We start from the raw sequence: 20,259 nt of genomic DNA, 5'->3' as shown, positions 1-20,259 counted from the left end.
ATGAAAGGAAACCCCTTGTTTCTACTCCTTCTCTTTATAACTTCTTGATCAAACCGTATATCCAAATTCCACCTCTGATGTTTATATCAGTCCTCTCTAACCTACCATTACGAACAAGGCAGCAAAGCTGTCAAATGTACAGACAAAAAGCAGGAAATAACTATGCACAAAATAGGCTACTGTCAATTCTGATGCAAAAGTACATTATGTTAAACTGCAAATTCAACATCAAATTTTAATTATGCTCTACAGGTAATACCAATGTAAGTAAAACGAGTAACAAGCATAAGGCTTCAGGCCCATGGGAGTTCAAGTTCACACTTTGAAAATGTATAACTTCCAGAAAAAGAAGCCAATTAGACTACTTTTCCAACTCAGGCTGCATTTTAGTCCTGCATTTCTTTTTTGAACATTTGGCAATCATAAGTAACATGGTTTTCCCATAATGGTCATCATGGTGGCAGCACCCATAATTGTTTTCTTCTATTCTGATGCAATATTACATATTGGTTAACAGCATAATGACCGTCAATTTTTAATAATGAAATATAAGTATCATGGATTTTCAGAAAATGTGACTAGCATGGGGCTTCAAGCATGTAGAACTTCAAAGTCACACCTTGAAAATGCCAATATGTGAAATATGCTGAAAAGTGAAAACAAGCAAGACTTCTACAATAATGGCCCGATCATGCTGATTTTCGAACTTGACCTGCATTTTATGAATATTCATCAGCTCTGTAAATATAAAGCCCAAAAGTAAAACTGCCTTCCACTTATCGTGTTTACAATGAAAGTGCAAGGCGCTGGTGACGGCGCTGACGGCGACGACAGACAATGGTGATTGCAATATGTACAGACACATCTGTACATATTTACTGTACTGTTTGAGAACAGTAAGTGACATGGTTTTTCTTAAATGGTCATCATGGGAGCAGTGCCCAAAGTAGGTTTTTTTCAAATTTTGATGCAATATTACATAATGTTTAACAGCATAATGACCATCAATTTTTAATAATAAAATATTAGTATCATGGATATTCAGAAAATGTGACTAGCAAAGGTCTTCAGGCCCATGGAACTTCAAAGTCACAACTTGAAAATGCCAAAATGTAAACAAAACAGCACTGTTCTGAAATGTTTTTTTTTTCCATTTTTAACAATTTTTAACATAAAACAAAATTAACAGTTTACTGCCATTTTTATATGATCAACTAAGAAAATTGATGAGATGGGAAAAATATCAATAAAGCAGTGTTAAATGTCCAATTTCTTCCATTCTGAGATTCTGAACATAGTGAATGATTGAATCTGACAAACTGCAATGATATGAGTTTATTTCCATTTTTGAAACTTTATTACACAATACACGATAACAAGTTTACCATCATTTTTACAAAACCAACTAACAATGTTGTAAAGATACAGGAAATGTCAAACAAAAACTTTTACGTATCTTATTAGTTTAATAATGAGACTGTTAACATGCCTAAGAATTGAATCTGAGGAAATGTGAAAAATATGCTGAAAAGTAAAAAAACAGCAGAACTTCTACAATAATGGCCCGATCAAGCTGATTTTCGAACTTGACCTGCGTTTTATGAATATTCATCAGCTCTGTAAATATAAAGCCAAAAAGTAAAACTGCCCTCCACTTATCGTGTTTACAAGGAAAGTGCACGGCGCCGGCATCGGCATCGGCGACGGCATCGGCGACGACAGACGCAGGTGATGGCAATATGTACAGACACATCTGTGTCTGTACATAAAAAGAAGCCATGCCATTGGACAATGCGACCTCTGCGGTTACGTCATTTCCTGACATGAAACTGGGGGTGGGACAACCTTTTTTACCAATGTTGTATTTCTTCCAGACCAGTGTACGTATTTCATAGCAGTAAACATAATAAGACTTGAACTGTTTCCTCTGGATGACTGTATATATAATAATAATAAAATAAGAACAAAATAAGTTGCGTTCCACGATTTAAAGGTGCATATGGAATAAAGGAGTAAATAAATCTTTCAGTCTTAAATTCTGGCACATTTTGCCATAAAAGCTAACCAAAATGCCAGCATATAGTTTTTAGTAGTATAACTAAGATGATAACCAAAAGACACTTTTTAATTTTACCCGAAAAATCATATCTGAATGGATTTGCTGCTGTATATCAATGTGGCAGAAAACTAGGTCAGGAAAGTAGATAAAGTTTTTGACCAAAAATTTAAAGAAAGGAGCAGTCTAAAGCTCTTTTTTGGCAGAACGAGTGATTTATTCAGTTTATCCCTTAACATGTTGATTTTATTTGAGTCGTATAAGAAACTAGTAGAAGTGGTTTATGTGTTACTGGGAATCCACACTCCACCGATGCTTGGTTCATATGTACATTCATAAAATATATCTATCATGTGAATTTGATATGAAAGAGGTTGTATTTTCACCTATTCAGTGCCCTCTTCCAGTAATCCTAATTTCCAACTTAAATCCATCATTTTTCTATTTCAAAACAATAATTAATTGATTACAACTAAATATTTCCTTGGTCTTTCTACCTACATTTTATTAATCAAACCCTATCTTTTCAGGGACGGAGAGAGCGGTGAAATCATTCGTAGGCATGTTTGGCAGTGACTGGCACAACTCCATACAGCCAGTACAATCAGAACTTGTTGCCTTGGAGATCACCAAGGCAACTGTTACTAGGCAATATGAAGTATACACTAGCACAGATATACCATCCAAAATATTTATATCTTTAAGGTTACTTTTTCCAAATTTTGCTGATAAAATGATGCTTAAAAGCTTTTCAGTCTTGTAAATATCACCCTAGCTTATACCTTAGAACTACAAAAGTTTATACGGAATCGTTTTTCAATTGCAAATGGAAAGTAATGTTTTAAGGATCTTACCAGTAGTGGTCATTTTCATCCAACTTCTTTACAGAATATATGTACAACTTTGTCTACTGTCAATCAAGACAGACAATAGCTTGTATTTCAAGAAAAATATATTTATTTTTCATTAATTGCAAAGGTCAACAGTTGTGTCTCAAATCTCAGCATTACAGAGAAGACAGAATTGTTGATAAACTTCCTGGTATGATGCCAGCTAAATCACTGCACTGAAGTCTGTAGTTAATACTGCTGTTCGTTATTATTAAATACACCTTGCATAACACTAATATATACGCATATCAGGCTTGGATTAACTTCATTCTGTATAAACAATAACATAGGCACATAATTGATGCATAAACAATATAAATTTTGATCAACCAATGCTCAAGTTTGTAAGCATATTATATGAGGCCCACCATGCTAATGAAATTTTTCTGACTGAATAGTAAAAAGTACAAAATCCCGCAACAACCAAGTGATATTCTGGCCCAATACTACATACTGTATGTAAGACTAGAATATCTGAAAAAGATGACTTCATTTTTTACATATCATGGCTCCAACTTTATACATAAGGCTATCAAGACGCACAGAGATGCTTTGTAGTTTTAAGAAATCTTATGCTGCACAACGTTTCTTATACTGTTACACACCCACAAATGATCACACACATACACACACCCTTATACTTTATAAGATAGAGATAATATATGTTTGTTGGCCACAGCTGTTCAGTAAATCAAAAGTATTAAATTGACATTCTAAAGAAGAGAGAGGAATTCTATTTATGTGGACAAACACTGTACACCACAGCGTATAAAAACAGTTCTGTCTATTTTAATAGACCAACCTATTTTAATTCTATTTATGTGGACAAACACTGTGCACCACAGTGTATAAGAATAGTTCTGTCTATTTTAATAGAACAACCTATTTTAATTCTATTTATGTGGACAAACACTGTACACCACAGCGTATAAAAACAGTTCTGTCTATTTTAATAGAACAACCTATTTTAAAACAACTTGGCTCCTTGCACTTGACAGCATAGTGTTGTTTCTTTTTGTTAAATATAAACAACAGTTAAACCCCAGAGGGAAATTCACTGTTACAGTTGTATCTGTTTTGTGATAATTGAAATTTATGAATAATGATAATATGCCAATGACTGAAATAAACAGAACAAGGAAAACAAGGGATCATTTGACCATTCAAAAAGCTAATTTAAATCATAATGCAGTCTGTACAAAAAGAGATATAAAAAATATGGTAATGTTAATATATATATACAAATATATGACTAAAATGGCATCCAGAGTTTTGGAGTTTCCAGTAGACTACCAGTAAGCTGTATTATCATCATGTCTCCCCTCCCTTTCTGGAAGACATTATGATTACACAGGTCAGTCTACAGTAAACTGCCAGTAAGCTGTATTATCATCATGTCTCCCCTCCCTTTCTGGAAGACATGATGATTACACAGGTCAGTCTACAGTAAACTCTTAAACTCTGGGTACAAAAGGACTGCCTTGGCATGAACCCCCCCACCCCCATACACCAGTAGTTACAATGTATTTATTTACTTAAGCACCCAAATAAATTTAACATGGATAAAATGATATTGGCATTATTATGAACTGAAACAATGGTTACCATGTCACTGTATATGACGACATGGTCTGTCATGGCATGTTGTCATGGCAACAGTTACCATGGTACTGAATGTCAGGTCATGGACTGTCATGCCATGTTGTCATGGCAACGGTTACCATGATACTGAATGTCTGGCCATGGACTGTCATGCCATATTGTCACGGCAATGGTTACCATGGTACTGAATGTCAGGTCATGGACTGTCATGGCATATTGTCATGGCAATGGTTACCATGACACTGACTGTCAAGTCATGGACTATCATGACATGCCATATCTCTTTGTTCTTTATTTTGATAACTCTCTAAATGCAGTATGTCAGCAGTGAGAGGGGGGTACATGGTAAACACCAAGTATTCTGACCACAGCACCAATGTTAAGAGTTCCTACTCTCCTCTCTCTCTACTGGTACACAGCTCCTAGTAATGTTCTCTTCACTGTCTTCTGGCATATTTCATGTCCTGATAAAATATTTCAGTTTCCATGTGCTTTACTTTCCTTTCTGTTCCAAACTGACCATGAGCAATTATTATTTACGCCTCACTATCTGATGAGTTGATGTAGTTCAAGCCTCACTATCCGACCGTTCCCGCACTTCCATCTCCAGTTCCACAGTATTGCCATGCTTGTGTGTCCGCATCAGTTCATGGTCTTCTTCTACCTGGCCCTCAATGGCCCTCCTCACCTGCAAGCACAAAATGCAGGCTGATTGCATTACCCCATGCTGTGATTTGTTAAACTTGTTCCATCATTCTCTGACCTATACTTTGAGAGTGTAACACCTTACACAAGACTTGGGTCACACAAGATTTAACAAAGGCTGAGTAATACTGTAACAACTTTTAAACACATTAAGCATTTACTTTTCTAGTGCCAAATAGCAGCAATTCTGATGTTTACAGTGTTAAATAGTTATGATAGTAACATGTTGATGTGTGTTTACCTCTTTAAGTGCAACCACTCCTACCAACCTCCCTGTATTGGTGACATAGGCATGGTTCAAGTTTACAGTGTTATATAGTTATGATAGTAACATGTTGATGTGTGTTTACCTCTTTAAGTGCAACCACTCCTACCAATCTCCCTGTATTGGTGACATAGGCATGGTTCAGGCCTAGCAGTGAGAACAGAGAGTGAACCTGAAACATAGCCACAACCACATAGTGAGAAAGAAGTGAAACAGTGAAGTCTTAACTACTTAGGTACTGTAAAGAATACATGTACAATTCAGTTCTCCCATGCCATTATGATGGATCCATTTCTTCCAAGAATAAGCTGAAACACTTCGACAGATTCCTCTGCATTGATGCTAAATTTTATTTTGATTAAATGATCCTCTCTTTTTTCAATTCCCCAGTCATTATTGAATTTTGGAAAGTTTTATTTATGTAAAAGACAGAGATGCGGATAAAATGAACATTCTTGAAAACCAGCCATGCATTTTCTAAATGTTCTGTTTTTTTTCATCTTACTTTCTGTAAGGAAGTCCTCTCCACTAGCTGGAAGGGGGCGGGGTCTATCTGAGCCTCTTCAAACTTCACCTGACATTTCAACTGCTCTTCCTCCCACTGTCTTTGCTACAGAATAAACATCAGTGTCAAAACAATGTCACACTACTGTCAAAAATATTTCACCACTGTCAAAAAATGTCACACCATGTCCGAGAAAAAAAACTGTAAAAATGTCAAAACATCCAAACAACATCACACTAACATCAAAACAATGTCACACTATGTCCAAATATACCACACCACTGTCAAAACAATGTCACACTATGTTAAAAAAAAAAACCTTGTAAAGATGTCTCACTACACCCAAACAACATCACACTATCATCAATACATTGTCACAACACTGTCAAACAAATGTCACACCATGTCAAAACAATGACACTATCATGACCATCTACAGTGCTCTCCAAAATTAAGACAGCAATCCAATCTAATGTTAGCAGTAAGCAGAACAAGACTAAACTTATCAAGAATCATTCAAATTTAGGAAACTGTTCATTGCCATTGTCATATAAGATGAGCTTTAATCAGGCTATACAAAATGGCAACACTACATGGAGGAAGAGACTAACCATATCTAGAGCACTACAAGCAGTGCATTACTGTGCAATAAGAGCCAAGGGCGGAGCCAGAATTATTTGAAGGGGGTGGTCCATGGAATCGAAGTCTCCCCTTCCCCTGCTGAAGTGGGGTTCGGGGCCCGCTGATATTTTGGTATTTTATTTGGTGAATGGTGACATCTGGTATAGTTTAAAACTATGATTAAGCTACACAAAATTCTAATTTCAAGAGGAATTATAGGTGTGATTTTTTTCTCAGTAATCAAAGGGGAGGGGAGGGGTCAGGACCCCCCTGACACCCCTCTTAATATCTGCCACTGAGAGCTGTGCTATTTTATAACTACTGGAAGAAATAAAACTGACCAACAATGGAATTTACAGACCCAGACCCAGTGTAATACCAACTGTGTCATTTTACATCTACAGAGAGCAATAAAACAGGTTGTCATTAATATCTACAGAGCCAGACCCTGCTTCATATAATAAAGCCTTCCATCTTAACTGCAAAAGCCTTATAGTGATCCAAGAAGGAATTTAACCAATTCTTAGCCTATAAAGTTGTAATTCAATAGAATGTGATACACTTTTATGTAAGTTTTTTAAAAAATTGAATCTCAAGACTTATTTTTTTATTTTTGTTATTGATTAAATATTATGATTTTCATTCATAGTGACAGTTGTGAAATATTTATACTATTATACTTATAGTTTTTGGCATGACTTAAGGCTGTCAAAATGAAGCAGTGTGAGTTAGGTTCAAGTACTAATATTGAATATCTAGGATAAAACCATAATTCACATCTTAACTACTATGAGTACCTGGGGATGGGATGGTATAGGTCACACTTTATGTCAATTATTTGACATTTCAACCCTTATTATCTGCCCCTGACATCAATAAGTAAACAAAATGTAACATATATTTTTAAAGAAGCAGCAGATAAATTGGCCTATTATACACTTGGTCACTTTCTTTCTGGTTTTGAAGCTTCTGTCAAAACAACCGCCTTCATCTGCCTTCTTCTGAACTTGGTTTAAAATTCTTTGGCTGGGTATGACTGAACTAAACAACATTAACAATATGTCAGTTTAAGAATAAAGACATTTTTCTTCAATGACCAGTGAATACTGGCAGCTAATAATTACCTCCAATATTTCACTGTCTCTCAAGAGTATCTACATCATGGAATGAGGCAATATTCACTGCCAAATATTAGCTGTTGATTGAAGAAAAACTACTTAATTGTTCTAACATAACACAGCGGATGTAAGTCTTCTCTGATGTCAGTTTATAAATGAACACAGCACACATCATGCTACTGGTACTTTACCTCTTCTTCACTCAAATCTATCACTCTCTGTGGAGGCTTGCAAATGAAGAGAAATAATCCAATGACAGAATGATAACTTTTTGAAATCAGTTATTTTTGAAGTATAGAAATGTGCTATTTTAATACAAATAAACTACGCAACATCTTTATAAAGGTTATTGATCTCATCACCTATACCTTTCAAATAAAATATCGGGTTTTAAAATAACATTCTATTGTTAACCAGGTAGGGTGATTTCAGCTAAGTTAAAAGTCTCGTCTTTAATTCAGAATTTCTGTTGAATGCCATATAGACTAAAGAAAAGCAAACTTTTAAGTCATTTTCTGAAACTGGTTCTAGATACTCTCTAAAGTCAATATAGTATGTAACCATGTGTCAGTTCACTGCAAGCTGTTCTAGTGAAGACACTAAGGCTCTCATCACTGCAAGTTCTACAATCATGACAAAATAAATTCTAAACACAACACACACATGATAAACATATCAAATATACCACACATCACACCTTACTAGATGCATTTCCGAAATCAACTTACCGTAATACAAAGAAATATCCATAAAATTCACTAACATCATTTACCTTTTCTTCATCTTAAAAAAGTCTGAAAATTTCAGTAATACAATCTGCTGACCTGTTATGTGATGTTTTCACCAAGTCAAGCAATTTTAATGAACAAACTTAACAGACAGCCAACCTGTAGTCCATACACCCCTAAACCAGTGTCTGGGGTATAATAGTAAATACTACTAGAGTATCACCACAAGTGATACAATATTCCATAGGAAAGCTAGACATCTAAAATATATACATGTATAAACTAGCAAGAAAAGCATGTCTACTAAGTCACTTCTAAAAAGCAACCTTAAAATTAGCCTTCGACTATGAAATATTTGGTAAGCCTATAAAATTCCAAAAAATTAAAGAAATAATATTCATATCGATAAAATCATAATTAATAAATAATATTATACATAAAGAAACAACTGTGCTACATCCCAATTGTCAAATGACTGTATTTCAATATAACTTCTTTTGGCACATTTCTGGGTCTCTTGACCCAAGACTGATCTTGTGATGGACAAATGACAATTTCTTGACCTTTACCTCTGACCTCTCCCTGACCTTTACTTCACCTCTGACCTTGCCCTGACCTTCACTTCACCTCTGATCTCCCCCTGACCCTGACTGGACCCCTTTATCCTCCATGATATCATATTATTAGCTCTGGGATGCAGTAACTGACACATAACAATATTTATTACTTTTAAAAACATCACTGATAATTACTGACATGGGTAGTGGCAGTATTTCAAAAGTATAATTTCCACAGTGCAGCAGATCTGCCAGCCTCTGTTTATTTTGTTTATGAAAGCATGGTTCAGGACTCACCTGCACGTTCATCACTTTAACATTTTCTCTAGTAAACCTATGACATTAAACTTACCTCTTGTAAGTCCAAGACATTAAATTGAACACTTTTGCCACTTCGCACAGAGTCAGTATATTGCTTGGGGAAATCGTCTAGAAGAGACCTCTAGTGGAGAAAATGCAGGGAAAGGAAAATGAAGAAAAACATGCAACAGAAAGAATTACCATGACAACAAATACTAGGTTTACACTCTCATTTCAGTAGCCAAGAAACCTAACTTCTTGAGAAAAAAAAATTCTGGCGAACAGATAAGTTGTATCAATGTTGATTACATCTATGAGAGTGTAATACCTAAAATTGTTGACTGCAAATTAAACTATCTAAGAAACAGCAAGTGCAATGTAACTTTCATCCCAATATTAATAGAAATCCACTGTTAATAATGTTCTACATACTGGGCATCCTTAAACATCAACAATAAATACATGTATGTGCATATGACAATCCATCACTTGAAGCCTTGCTTTAAAATAAATATTTGGAAAATTGTGTATTTGACAATAATGTGATCTGCAAATATAAGGGTATGGATATCATGCACATGCTATCAAGGTACAAGGTACATTGTTGACTGATAGGGTATTAAATATGCTGCACATGCACATAACAGAGTTGACTGATAAGGTTGACTGGGTTACCATGCCTAGATTGATCTTAGAAGATCGAACTATCTCCAAGGGGTTTCTCCCTAAATTGCTTTCAGTTTAAGCAGCTTAGATGTCTGGCACACCTGCTAAAGCTGCTGAATGAGTTTATTACCCCCTAACAGCATCAGTGGGTGTGCGAGACATCTAAGCTGCTTAATTTAATAGCAATTTAGTGGGAATCCCCCTGGACCGATCCAAAGTTAGTGTGATAGGCTCTGGGAATGGTGTCTTAAATATGCTGCACATCAAAGTGCTAGTTTAATGGTGTTTTTACTGCTACATATCATGTACAGGGATGGGAACAATGTAAGGACAGGAAGGAACCTGTCTCTAGTTATCTACACTGACATCTATTCTTATAACATGTCTTCTCTGCATAAAACTTGGGAAATTTCCATCCCTGTAATTCAAAATTTGAAGAGCATGCAAGAAAAGAGGATGTTCCCATCCCTGTACTTAAGAATTTAAAGGGAATGTAAGGAGGAAGGGTGTTTCTTGACAACTGAAATCAAATAATAAAGATGTTAGTAAACATAAAGACACATTATTAAAGCATGACAATGGATGAACCACCATAAATCATAAGATACTAGGCCACCAGGCCTAAGCATGCAAGGTATTTATGCTGTACACAGGAAAGTATAGTTAGTAGTTAGTAGTTATAGTCTTATTAGTAGATTTCAGATGAACATAACCATTGTGCAGGGAGGGGGGAGAGTGGCAGTAAGTTAAGGAACTTCCCCAAATATGTAAAACTTGTAATATTATAAGCTGGTGCATAGAGAAAGCAGAAAGCAGCTGACCTCTGTCAACATCAGTGCAAGTTCATCTTCATTTTCAACTGGTTTTTGTTCATATGCCATTTTATACTTCCCAACAGAATTGTTTGCACAATATAATCTGTTGAGAATGTTATAAATCAGTGTTTATCTATATATTTAATAGGTTTCTGGGCAGCAGCCATTGCATTATTCCCCTCACAACAGTTTACAAGATAACACAACTCAATTACCACAGCCAGTTAACAACAAGTGAGGACAATTTCACAAATTGATACTCCGCACTAAGGCGGCAACCTTTAGGGAGAGTAAATGTGCTCCAACTTTTGATGATTCTTTGATATCTGCATGTGTCGTTTATTAAAATGCCAGACATATTTATGGAGTTTGAACTACATGAACAGTCAGAAAACCAGTCCAGGTTTTTATAGTGTCTCATCTGGGGTTGCTCTGAAGTTCTTTTGGATGTGAAGACCATTAATTGATTACAAGAAAGAAAATAATAATACAATTTTTTTAAAATAAAACTGTATATCAATCCAAGCAGTCAGAGTCTCAAGAATATATGTTTCAATCCAAATGAAAATGATTTTGTAGACAAAAAATATTGGTTTTCACTGCGAGCAGAAAAAAATATCAAAACAGAAGCAGCTTTTGGTGCAGATGCTACTGTATTTTTGTTAGAACACCCCTACAAAATGATCAGAATGTACTTTGCATTACATTTTGACAATTGGGTTCTGTTCTTTTCAATCAGCAGTAAAGGTGTATTTCTCCATAGTTTCCTAAGTCTATCTATTATAACATTACCTGTAGTCATGCCTTTCTGTCTCATCTTCAAAAATGATCACAGCATAATAACAGCATTCCAATATTATTCTTAGCAAAATCCAAACAGAAAACTAGAGGATCAGAGAGGCGATACCGCCTCCGAATATTGTACCACCAGCTGGAGCAAGCGCATTCGTATAAACCCCCACATACACAAAATAAGGGACACAGCCACCAGTCTTGTGCTTGACAAGCTGTAAAAATGCAATCAACAAGAATTTTCAAAATATGCAAAAAACATATATGACTAAAAATGGTACAATCAAAGTTAAGTTCATCGAAAGGTAGGTCAAATGTCAATTTCAAGGTCACAGTAAATTGCCAGTATATGACTTCTTATTCAACTTCAATAGTAACTATGGACCTATCTCTGCCAGTTTTGGAGATAAAAGGGAACCAAAATTTGCAAAGTTCAGTTCATGGTGAAAAGTAGGTCAAAGGTCAATTTCAAGGTCACATTTAGATTGCCAGTATATGACTTCATATTCAAGCTCAATAGTAACTATGGACCTATCTCTGCCAGTTTTGGAGATAAAAGGGAAGCAAAATTTGCAAAGTTCAGTTCATGGTGAAAAGTAGGTCAAAGGTCAATTTTAAGGTCACATTTAGATTGCCAGTATATGACTTCCTATTCAACTTCAATAGTAACTATGGACCTATCTCTGCCAGTTTTGGAGATAAAGGGGAAGCAAAATTTGCAAAGTTCAGTTCATGGTGAAAAGTAGGTCAAAGGTCAATCTTAAGGTCACATTTAGATTGCCAGTATATGACTTCCTATTCAACTTCAATAGTAACTATGGACCTATCTCTGCCAGTTTTGGAGATAAAAGGGAAGCAAAATTTGCAAAGTTCAGTTCATGGTGAAAAGTAGGTCAGAGGTCAATTTCAAGGTCACATTTAGATTGCCAGTATATGCCTTCCTATTCAACTTCAATAGTAACTATGGACCTATCTCTGCCAGTTTTGGAGATAAAAGGGAAGCAAAATTTGCAAAGTTCAGTTCATGGTGAAAAGTAGGTCAAAGGTCAATTTTAAGGTCACATTTAGATTGCCAGTATATGACTTCCTATTCAACTTCAATAGTAACTATGGACCTATCTCTGCCAGTTTTGGAGATAAAAGGGAAGCAAAATTTGCAAAGTTCAGTTCATGGTGAAAAGTAGGTCAAAGGTCAATTTCAAGGTCACATTTAGATTGCCAGTATATGACTTCCTATTCAACTTCAATAGTAACTATGGACCTATCTCTGCCAGTTTTGGAGATATAAGGGGCTAAATGTTATAATTTTGGAGTTACCATAATGTGCCATAAATTTCCTACAGAAAAAATTAATTAAAATAAAGAAAAGGTCATTTTGGTCAAAATTCTTGAAATGGGAGGTGCTCTGAAGTTCCAGATGTTCAAATTTGATGAAATAATGTCATTTTTGACCACAAGTTGTCTGCTTTGCCAAGCCTTATGTTTTATTTTTCCGGAGTTCAAAATTTATTATCCATTACCGTACTGCACATTTTGCTTTCACCACCAATATGTACTTTTTGATACAGTGTAACTCGAAAACTGTATGGAATACAAAAAAACCGAGACCACTTCCACTGTTGGGCTTTACATGCTCTACAAAATGCAAAAAAGAATGGGTCTCTAGCATTAACGGTTCCCGAATTAGAGACAGTTTTCAGTTTCGGTATCTTATGGCCGCTACTCCCGTGAAAATGCACCGATTGACCCCCTAATTCACGGAGATGAAAGATGACCTGAAGGGTAACACTTTCCAATAATATTATTGGTTAAGTCTGTGTGGTGTCTGAATAACAGGGCAAATAATTTTTTTTTCGTAAAAAAAATCATTTTTTTGAAAATTTTGGCCCGTTTGACCTTGAAATAAAGGTCAAAGGTCAAATCCAAGGGCATATTTGAAATCTACACATATGACTTTTGGAAAGCTGTCTGTAGAAATTTTTCCCATAATTCCTTCCGTAGGGTAGATAATTAGCATTTAATTTTGCCATTTTTGGACAAGGGTGCATTGCAATGAGTGCCACACCTAGACCCCAAAACCGACAAAGCCCAAATTTTACGTGGAACGAGTTGAGATTATAGGTGACCTAAATCCAAGAGATAGGTACGGGGGCCCTTACCGTCTAGGAGGAGAAGCGGTAACGGTAGCCGTCCGGCTAACGCTGGTGGTACAATAAGTAAAAATCTTCACACTTTGACAACTGCAATCATCAAGCTATACTTACAGACACAAGGGGAGCTCTGAAAATTTTACCATATAAGAAAACTAAAACTAAGCCACACAATGGCAACAGTCTTGCTTGAAACTACAAACATAAAATGGGTTATGATAAAACACACTCACAGCAATCTGCTACAAAAATTAAATTACCTACACACTGCAGTCAAAAGTTGTGAAACAATGGCAAAACATGTGGTCAAAAGCTGTGGTCACATGACTAGATAACAAGTCACATGATCAAATAAAAAGTGGTTTGTTAAGCAGCAGCCATCTTCTTACCAGCTTTACATGGGCATGTTTGCCATGCCTGTGTAAGAACCTGTCAGACTCGGGGTCCAACTCATATAGGGAGGAATCCTGTCAATAGTGAAATATAATATAAAAGCAGACATTCAAATAATACCCAGACCATTTCACTTACAGTTGATATCAACATTTCACCCAATCAGATAGACCATGAGAATGAAACTATATGCTGTATATAACACCAAGTGTGCAGTGCATACGGCAGCTGGCTGTTAGCCCAGGCTTAATACCACACACTAAGTGTTGTACTGGCTCAGAGAACAAACAGTTGACAAGCCTGGGTAGATACAGGTATGTTGACCTTCAGGTAGTTTTAATGGTGTAATACCACACACTAACTGTTGTACTGACTCAGAGGGCAAACAGTTGACAAGCCTGGGTAGATACTGGTATGTTGACCTTCAGGTAGTTTTAATGGTGTAATACCACACTAACTGTTGTACTGACTCAGAGGGCAAACAGTTGACAAGCCTGGGTAGATACAGGTATGTTGACCTTCAGGTAGTTTTAATGGTGTAATACCACACACTAACTGTTGTACTGACTCAGAGGGCAAACAGTTGACAAGCCTGGGTAGATACAGGTATGTTGACCTTCAGGTAGTTTTAATGGTGTAATACCACACATTAACTGTTGTACTGACTCAGAGGGCAAACAGTTGACAAACCTGGGTAGATACAGGTATGTTGACCTTCAGGTAGTTTTAATGGTGTAATACCACACATTAACTGTTGTACTGACTCAGAGGGCAAACAGTTGACAAACCTGGGTAGATACAGGTATGTTGTTAATGGTGTCTGGATGACCCAAATATCAGTATCACACTCTGAAACCTTACATCATGGTCACTCTATTACAATATATATTATACATCTTCAATTATTAACTATTCACTTCAAACTGGTACTTCATGTATGCAGAGACTTACAGCACATGCAAAAGATATAAATAAATAAAAAATAATAACATTAAACACAGATGAATAGATAAATGTAAACTTAGCCACTACCCTCATGATGCTATATATATATATATATATATATATATATATATATATATGTATGTCTCTTATGATATTCACGATGCTATATATAATATAATTAGATATACTTGAGTCCTCACACTGCTAATCCTTCATAAGTAGAATACAGAACCCTGTAAATATTGACTTTTAAACTAAAATATTCCATGCTGTTTATCAGTTTGTTGCCATAGTTACCTGAGCTTCATCATCTTCGGAAGTTGTACTGTCCGCGATACTTTCTTTACTTCGAGATTTGAAAATCTTTGCCAGCCCAATGCTGAATTTCTTTTCTGTAAAATCAAAATTAATCAAACTTCATTATCAAAATAAACAGAGAAAGGTACATGGAAAACAATAGTGTGATGGTAAATAAACCTAAGGGTGTATATACTATATAGGTACCTGTTATAGAGGGTTAAAATTATCTTTTTAAATGTAAGCAATTTTTAACCTCATCTTGCATCAAGCTAAGGCCACACTTTTTTATTTTTATGGATGACATCCTGCGCGCGCACCGATTTTCGCCCGTTCTCCGAAAAAAAAAAAAATCCCCCCCCCAGCCCCCAACGAAGTCGGTTGTCGCAAACGTCGGAAATGAGTTTTCTGCGCATGCGTATTATCGCCACGTGGAAATGTGACCGCTTTGCCGTTAAGTTCATCTCTAGGATTACTTTCAAATTACACGACAATTAAAGTCATAAAGAGAACGGGTGCCGTCGTTTTGGATTGGTATGCCATTGATATTTGGCATGGAGATATCACCTTTTTACAATTGTGCGAAAGGCTGTCAGCCGCCAGCGATTATAGCCCGAAAAATTTCAGTGACATTCTGTACAAAGCAGCACATAGGCTACCAGGTTTTCTGTAGCGAAAAAAGGGTCGACAAGGGCGTCGAGGTATTTGGTGGGCTGAAGGTCGGACGGGCCACCTGACAGTTTGGCCGTGTGAGTCGAAGTAGACAAAATGGCATCGTCCGAAATGACCTTTAATAGATTTGGTAGTAGGCCTATTAAGCATATCTGTGAAACTTTTCTGTGAAGTGTTCAAAATGCTTTAATATTCTGAGAATACAAATAAAGACACACTGTTTGTTTGATGTTTGTTTTATTGATTGCTATACCAACAAAATGCATGAAATAACCTTAATAGATTTTGTGATAAGAAGTATATCTATTCATGACTTTTTTTTTTTACATTTCTACGAAGTATTCACAATGCTTTAATATTTTGAGAGCATGGATAAAGACATATTATTAGTTTGATACGTGTTTCTGTGGTAAAATTTGTGTTTCCAGCTGTGCACTGACAGCATTCCTCTACTTAAGCAGTATTTTTTTTTCTTTTTCTTTTGGACCGTTTTTTTTTTTTTTTTCGCCCTCTCGCACCGATTTTGGGGTACCCAGAGGATGTCATCCATAAAAATAAAAAAGTGTGGCCTAATGTAAAGATTACTTAATAATCACATTACTCTAATTCAGTAATTTTGAATAATTATTCATGATCATTCGTTTTTTTTATACCAAATTATATACACTATACCCTTCTTTTTTTTTTTTTTTTGAGAAATTGCAGTGTGATTTTAATAAAAACTGGAATATTTTCTAGACAGTCCTTTAACTTAGCCATATTCTTAATACATCAAAAGTTAACTTTCAGACCAGTGTAGTAGCCCAGAGCTGGCTAACCTAACTGTGGGCTGGGTGTGGGGCTTGTCTTGGCAGACCCTGGTGGACTAGAGCGAGGTGAAGACTGAGGACTTCCTTTAGGACTGGCCCTGGGACTAGCCCAGGGGCTGGGACGGGGACTCTTCTTTAATATCCCTCTCTGTGGTGCCTTGGTGTACTTGTGCGGTTTCAGCGTGTCTCCATTAGCTGTTTGTTCTGGTGGCTGGAATGATGGCAGAGATAATGTAGTAATATCATTTCACATATATTATCACACCATCTGGTTCGGTCTAACTCCCAGGGAAGTCTCAATAAATTGCTATGAAATAACTGGCTTAAATGTCTGTCAAGCCCACCAAATAAGCTAGGGGGTAAAGATAATTACACCCTAACAGCTTTACTAGGCCTGAAAGACATTTAAGCCAGTTAAGTCGATAGTAATTAAGTGAGGCTCCCCTGGGAGATAGATTGCTCCAAACATCTGTGGAATGGTCCCTATGATTATCATTCAAATCCACAAACACACACACACTGTTTACCGTGGAGTCCAGCTTCAACTGGACATGTCCGCCACTGTCCACCTTGCTGGCTGCAGGGGTCACTGTAAACCTGGCCGATGGCTGGCGGTGGACCTTCACAGCGTTCAACATATCTCCACTGCAAGCTGCCATTGGTCGCGTCCCCTCGGTATCGCCTTGGGACGCCCTCTTCTCCAGTTGTTCCTTGGCTCTCTTCCTCTCCTCCTCTTCCTGTTGCCGTTTATGTAATGCTTCTTCCACTGCTGCCAGGCGGCGCTGTCGTCCAAGCTGAGCCTCCAGTAACAGTTCCAGCTCCAGTCTCTGTACAGACCCAAGGAGAATCATGGACTCTGGAAATATACACAACATAATGGATATGATTGTCTTCTGAATGTCATAGCATTATACTGTATACATATAACAATATGTTAGTGGTCTAAATACTAAAAATAAATGTCTCATATATAACTGTTATAAACTGTTTGGTGAAAAAGTTTATCGGAATATCAGAGGAAAGGTGCTTTCAAACCTGATAATATCATGTAAAACTGACATACTAGAATATAACACTAAGTAAGAAGACTACATAACAGTGTACAATGTTCAGTTAATAAATCCCATGTCTTGGAATCTCACAGAGATCCTGATATGCCAGTGCTATGTTCAAGGTATAACAGACAGGACAAAATAAGGGTTAGAGGAGGAGTTTTCACACATATATTTTGATTTTTAAAAATCTGACTGGTTCAACACTGCTTCCACGAACCATGGTTCCATCCCTGGATAAAAACACATCCTGATTGGGATTTCAGACATGCCTCTGTTTGATTTGTAGGAAGAAAATCAAACTTTCTCCAGTGCCATTACACATGTGTGTGTTTACCCTACCTGGGGCATCCACCAATGGGAATGTTCTTAACTTGGATGTCTCCAACAGATTCTTCACATCCTGGTATGTGGCGATATAGCTGATAAACCTGATGTCACGGATCATGAAGTCCTCCACAAACACATTGTAAGTGCTGCAAAGACACCAGACATTATATATATATATATATATATATATATATATATATATATATATATCGCATGAAGTCCTTCTCAAGTACATAATATGGGCTGCAAGAAGGATATGATAACACATTTGACATGGAATATTTCACGTACAGAAAAATGTTTTGTACTGAAAGTATTACCTGGACTTGGTGGGGATTATATCAGTTATTACCTGGACTTGGTGGGGATGATATCACATATTACCTGGACTTGGAGGGGATTATATCACATATTACCTGGACTTGGTGGGGATTATATCACTTATTACCTGGACTTGGTGGGGATGATATCACATATTACCTGGACTTGGAGGGGATTATATCACATATTACCTGGACTTGGTGGGGATTATATCACATATTACCTGGACTTGGTGGGGATTATATCACATATTACCTGGACTTGGTGGGGATTATATCACATATTACCTGGACTTGGAGGGGATTATATCACATATTACCTGGACTTGGAGGGGATTATATCACATATTACCTGGACTTGGTGGGGATGATATCACATATTACCTTGACTTGGTAGGGGTGATATCACATATTACCTTGACTTGGTGGGGATGATATCACATATTACCTGGACTTGGTGGGGATGATATCACATATTACCTGGACTTGGTGGGGATGATATCACATATTACCTGGACTTGGTGGGGATTATATCGGGCAGGTAAGGCAGCCTTTTGATCTGGATGATGCTGTCATAAATGGACGGCTGAAGGCTGTGGGCGACTGCATTGGCTATCAACACTGCTATCTGGAGTATACAAATGATATATAGAAAATGTAAAATAAGTGTTGGTTTTATAAAATTGATTAAATATATTAACATTTTTCAAAGACCAACAATCTTGTCAGCCAGTAGAATGTGGGATATCTGTCCCGTTAGCTCAAACGCTATCACATTTATCAAACAATCAGTTGTCTTACCACAGCAGGTAGAATGTGGGATATCTGTCCCGTTATCTCAAATACTATCACATTTATCAAACAATCAGTTGTCTTACCACAGCAGGTAGAATGTGGGATATCTGTCCCGTTAGCTCAACCACTATTACATTTATCGAACAATCAGTTGTCTTACCACAGCAGGTAGAATGTGGGATATCTGTCCTGTCAGCTCAAACGCTATCACATTTATCAAACAATCAGTTGTCTTACCACAGCAGGTAGAATGTGGGATATCTGTCCCGTTAGCTCAAACACTATTACATTTATCAAACAATCAGTTGTCTTACCACAGCAGGTAGAATGTGGGATATCTGTCCCGTTATCTCAACCACTATCACATTTATCAAACAATCAGTTGTCTTACCACAGCAGGTAGAATGTGGGATATCTGTCCCGTTAGCTCAACCACTATTACATTTATCAAACAATCAGTTGTCTTACCACAGCAGGTAGAATGTGGGATATCTGTCCTGTCAGCTCAAACACTATCACAGAGGTGGAAATGGTGTGGGTAACACTTCCTGCCAAAGCAGCAGCTCCTACACAAATGATACACGCATATTTTATGATTATGTAAGCAAAAATACATTGAAAGGAACATACTACTGACATTTTTTTCCAGTGCGATATCAGCCAACTTAAAGAGCAATAGCTGCTGCATTAAGATACATGTACAGCTGACTTATTAATAAATAAAGTACTGAAAAACTCATTTTGGAATAATAATTTTCATTTTTTTTTCAAATATTTAAAATACCTGACACACTAGATCAAGTATAATTGAAGTGATCAATTTTCGTACCTGTAGTTACTATCATGGGTTTGTAGAGGACTCTAATATGAATCTTA

At 36.6% G+C, this 20,259-nt stretch overlaps 1 protein-coding gene across 2 annotated transcripts; it reads right to left on the bottom strand.

Moving 5' to 3' along the window:
* Positions 1-4,074: 4,074 nt before the first annotated feature.
* Positions 4,075-19,306, bottom strand: LOC106172179 (chloride channel protein 1). 2 transcript variants are annotated; one of them, XR_015331001.1, is made up of 8 exons: positions 19,101-19,306; positions 18,281-18,414; positions 17,414-17,742; positions 16,896-17,097; positions 15,406-15,500; positions 6,024-6,128; positions 5,495-5,690; positions 4,075-5,236 (listed from the first exon to the last, which is right to left on the bottom strand). XR_015331001.1 is itself a non-coding variant. In XM_086995040.1 (8 exons), exons 1-8 carry the CDS (start codon positions 19,289-19,291, stop codon positions 5,117-5,119), a joined length of 1,263 nt encoding a protein of 420 aa, XP_086851166.1. In that variant the 5' UTR covers positions 19,292-19,306; the 3' UTR covers positions 4,075-5,116. The 2 variants fall into 2 exon arrangements, 1 of the variants encoding a protein (XP_086851166.1); XM_086995040.1 differs by having other exon boundaries at positions 5,604-5,690.
* Positions 19,307-20,259: the final 953 nt, after the last annotated feature.

This window comes from Lingula anatina, chromosome 9 (genome assembly GCF_051362555.1).
Source record: "Lingula anatina isolate TDL-2025a chromosome 9, LinAna3.0, whole genome shotgun sequence".
Lineage (NCBI taxonomy): Eukaryota > Metazoa > Brachiopoda > Lingulata > Lingulida > Lingulidae > Lingula > Lingula anatina.
This window is presented reverse-complemented; position numbering and strand designations above follow the sequence as displayed.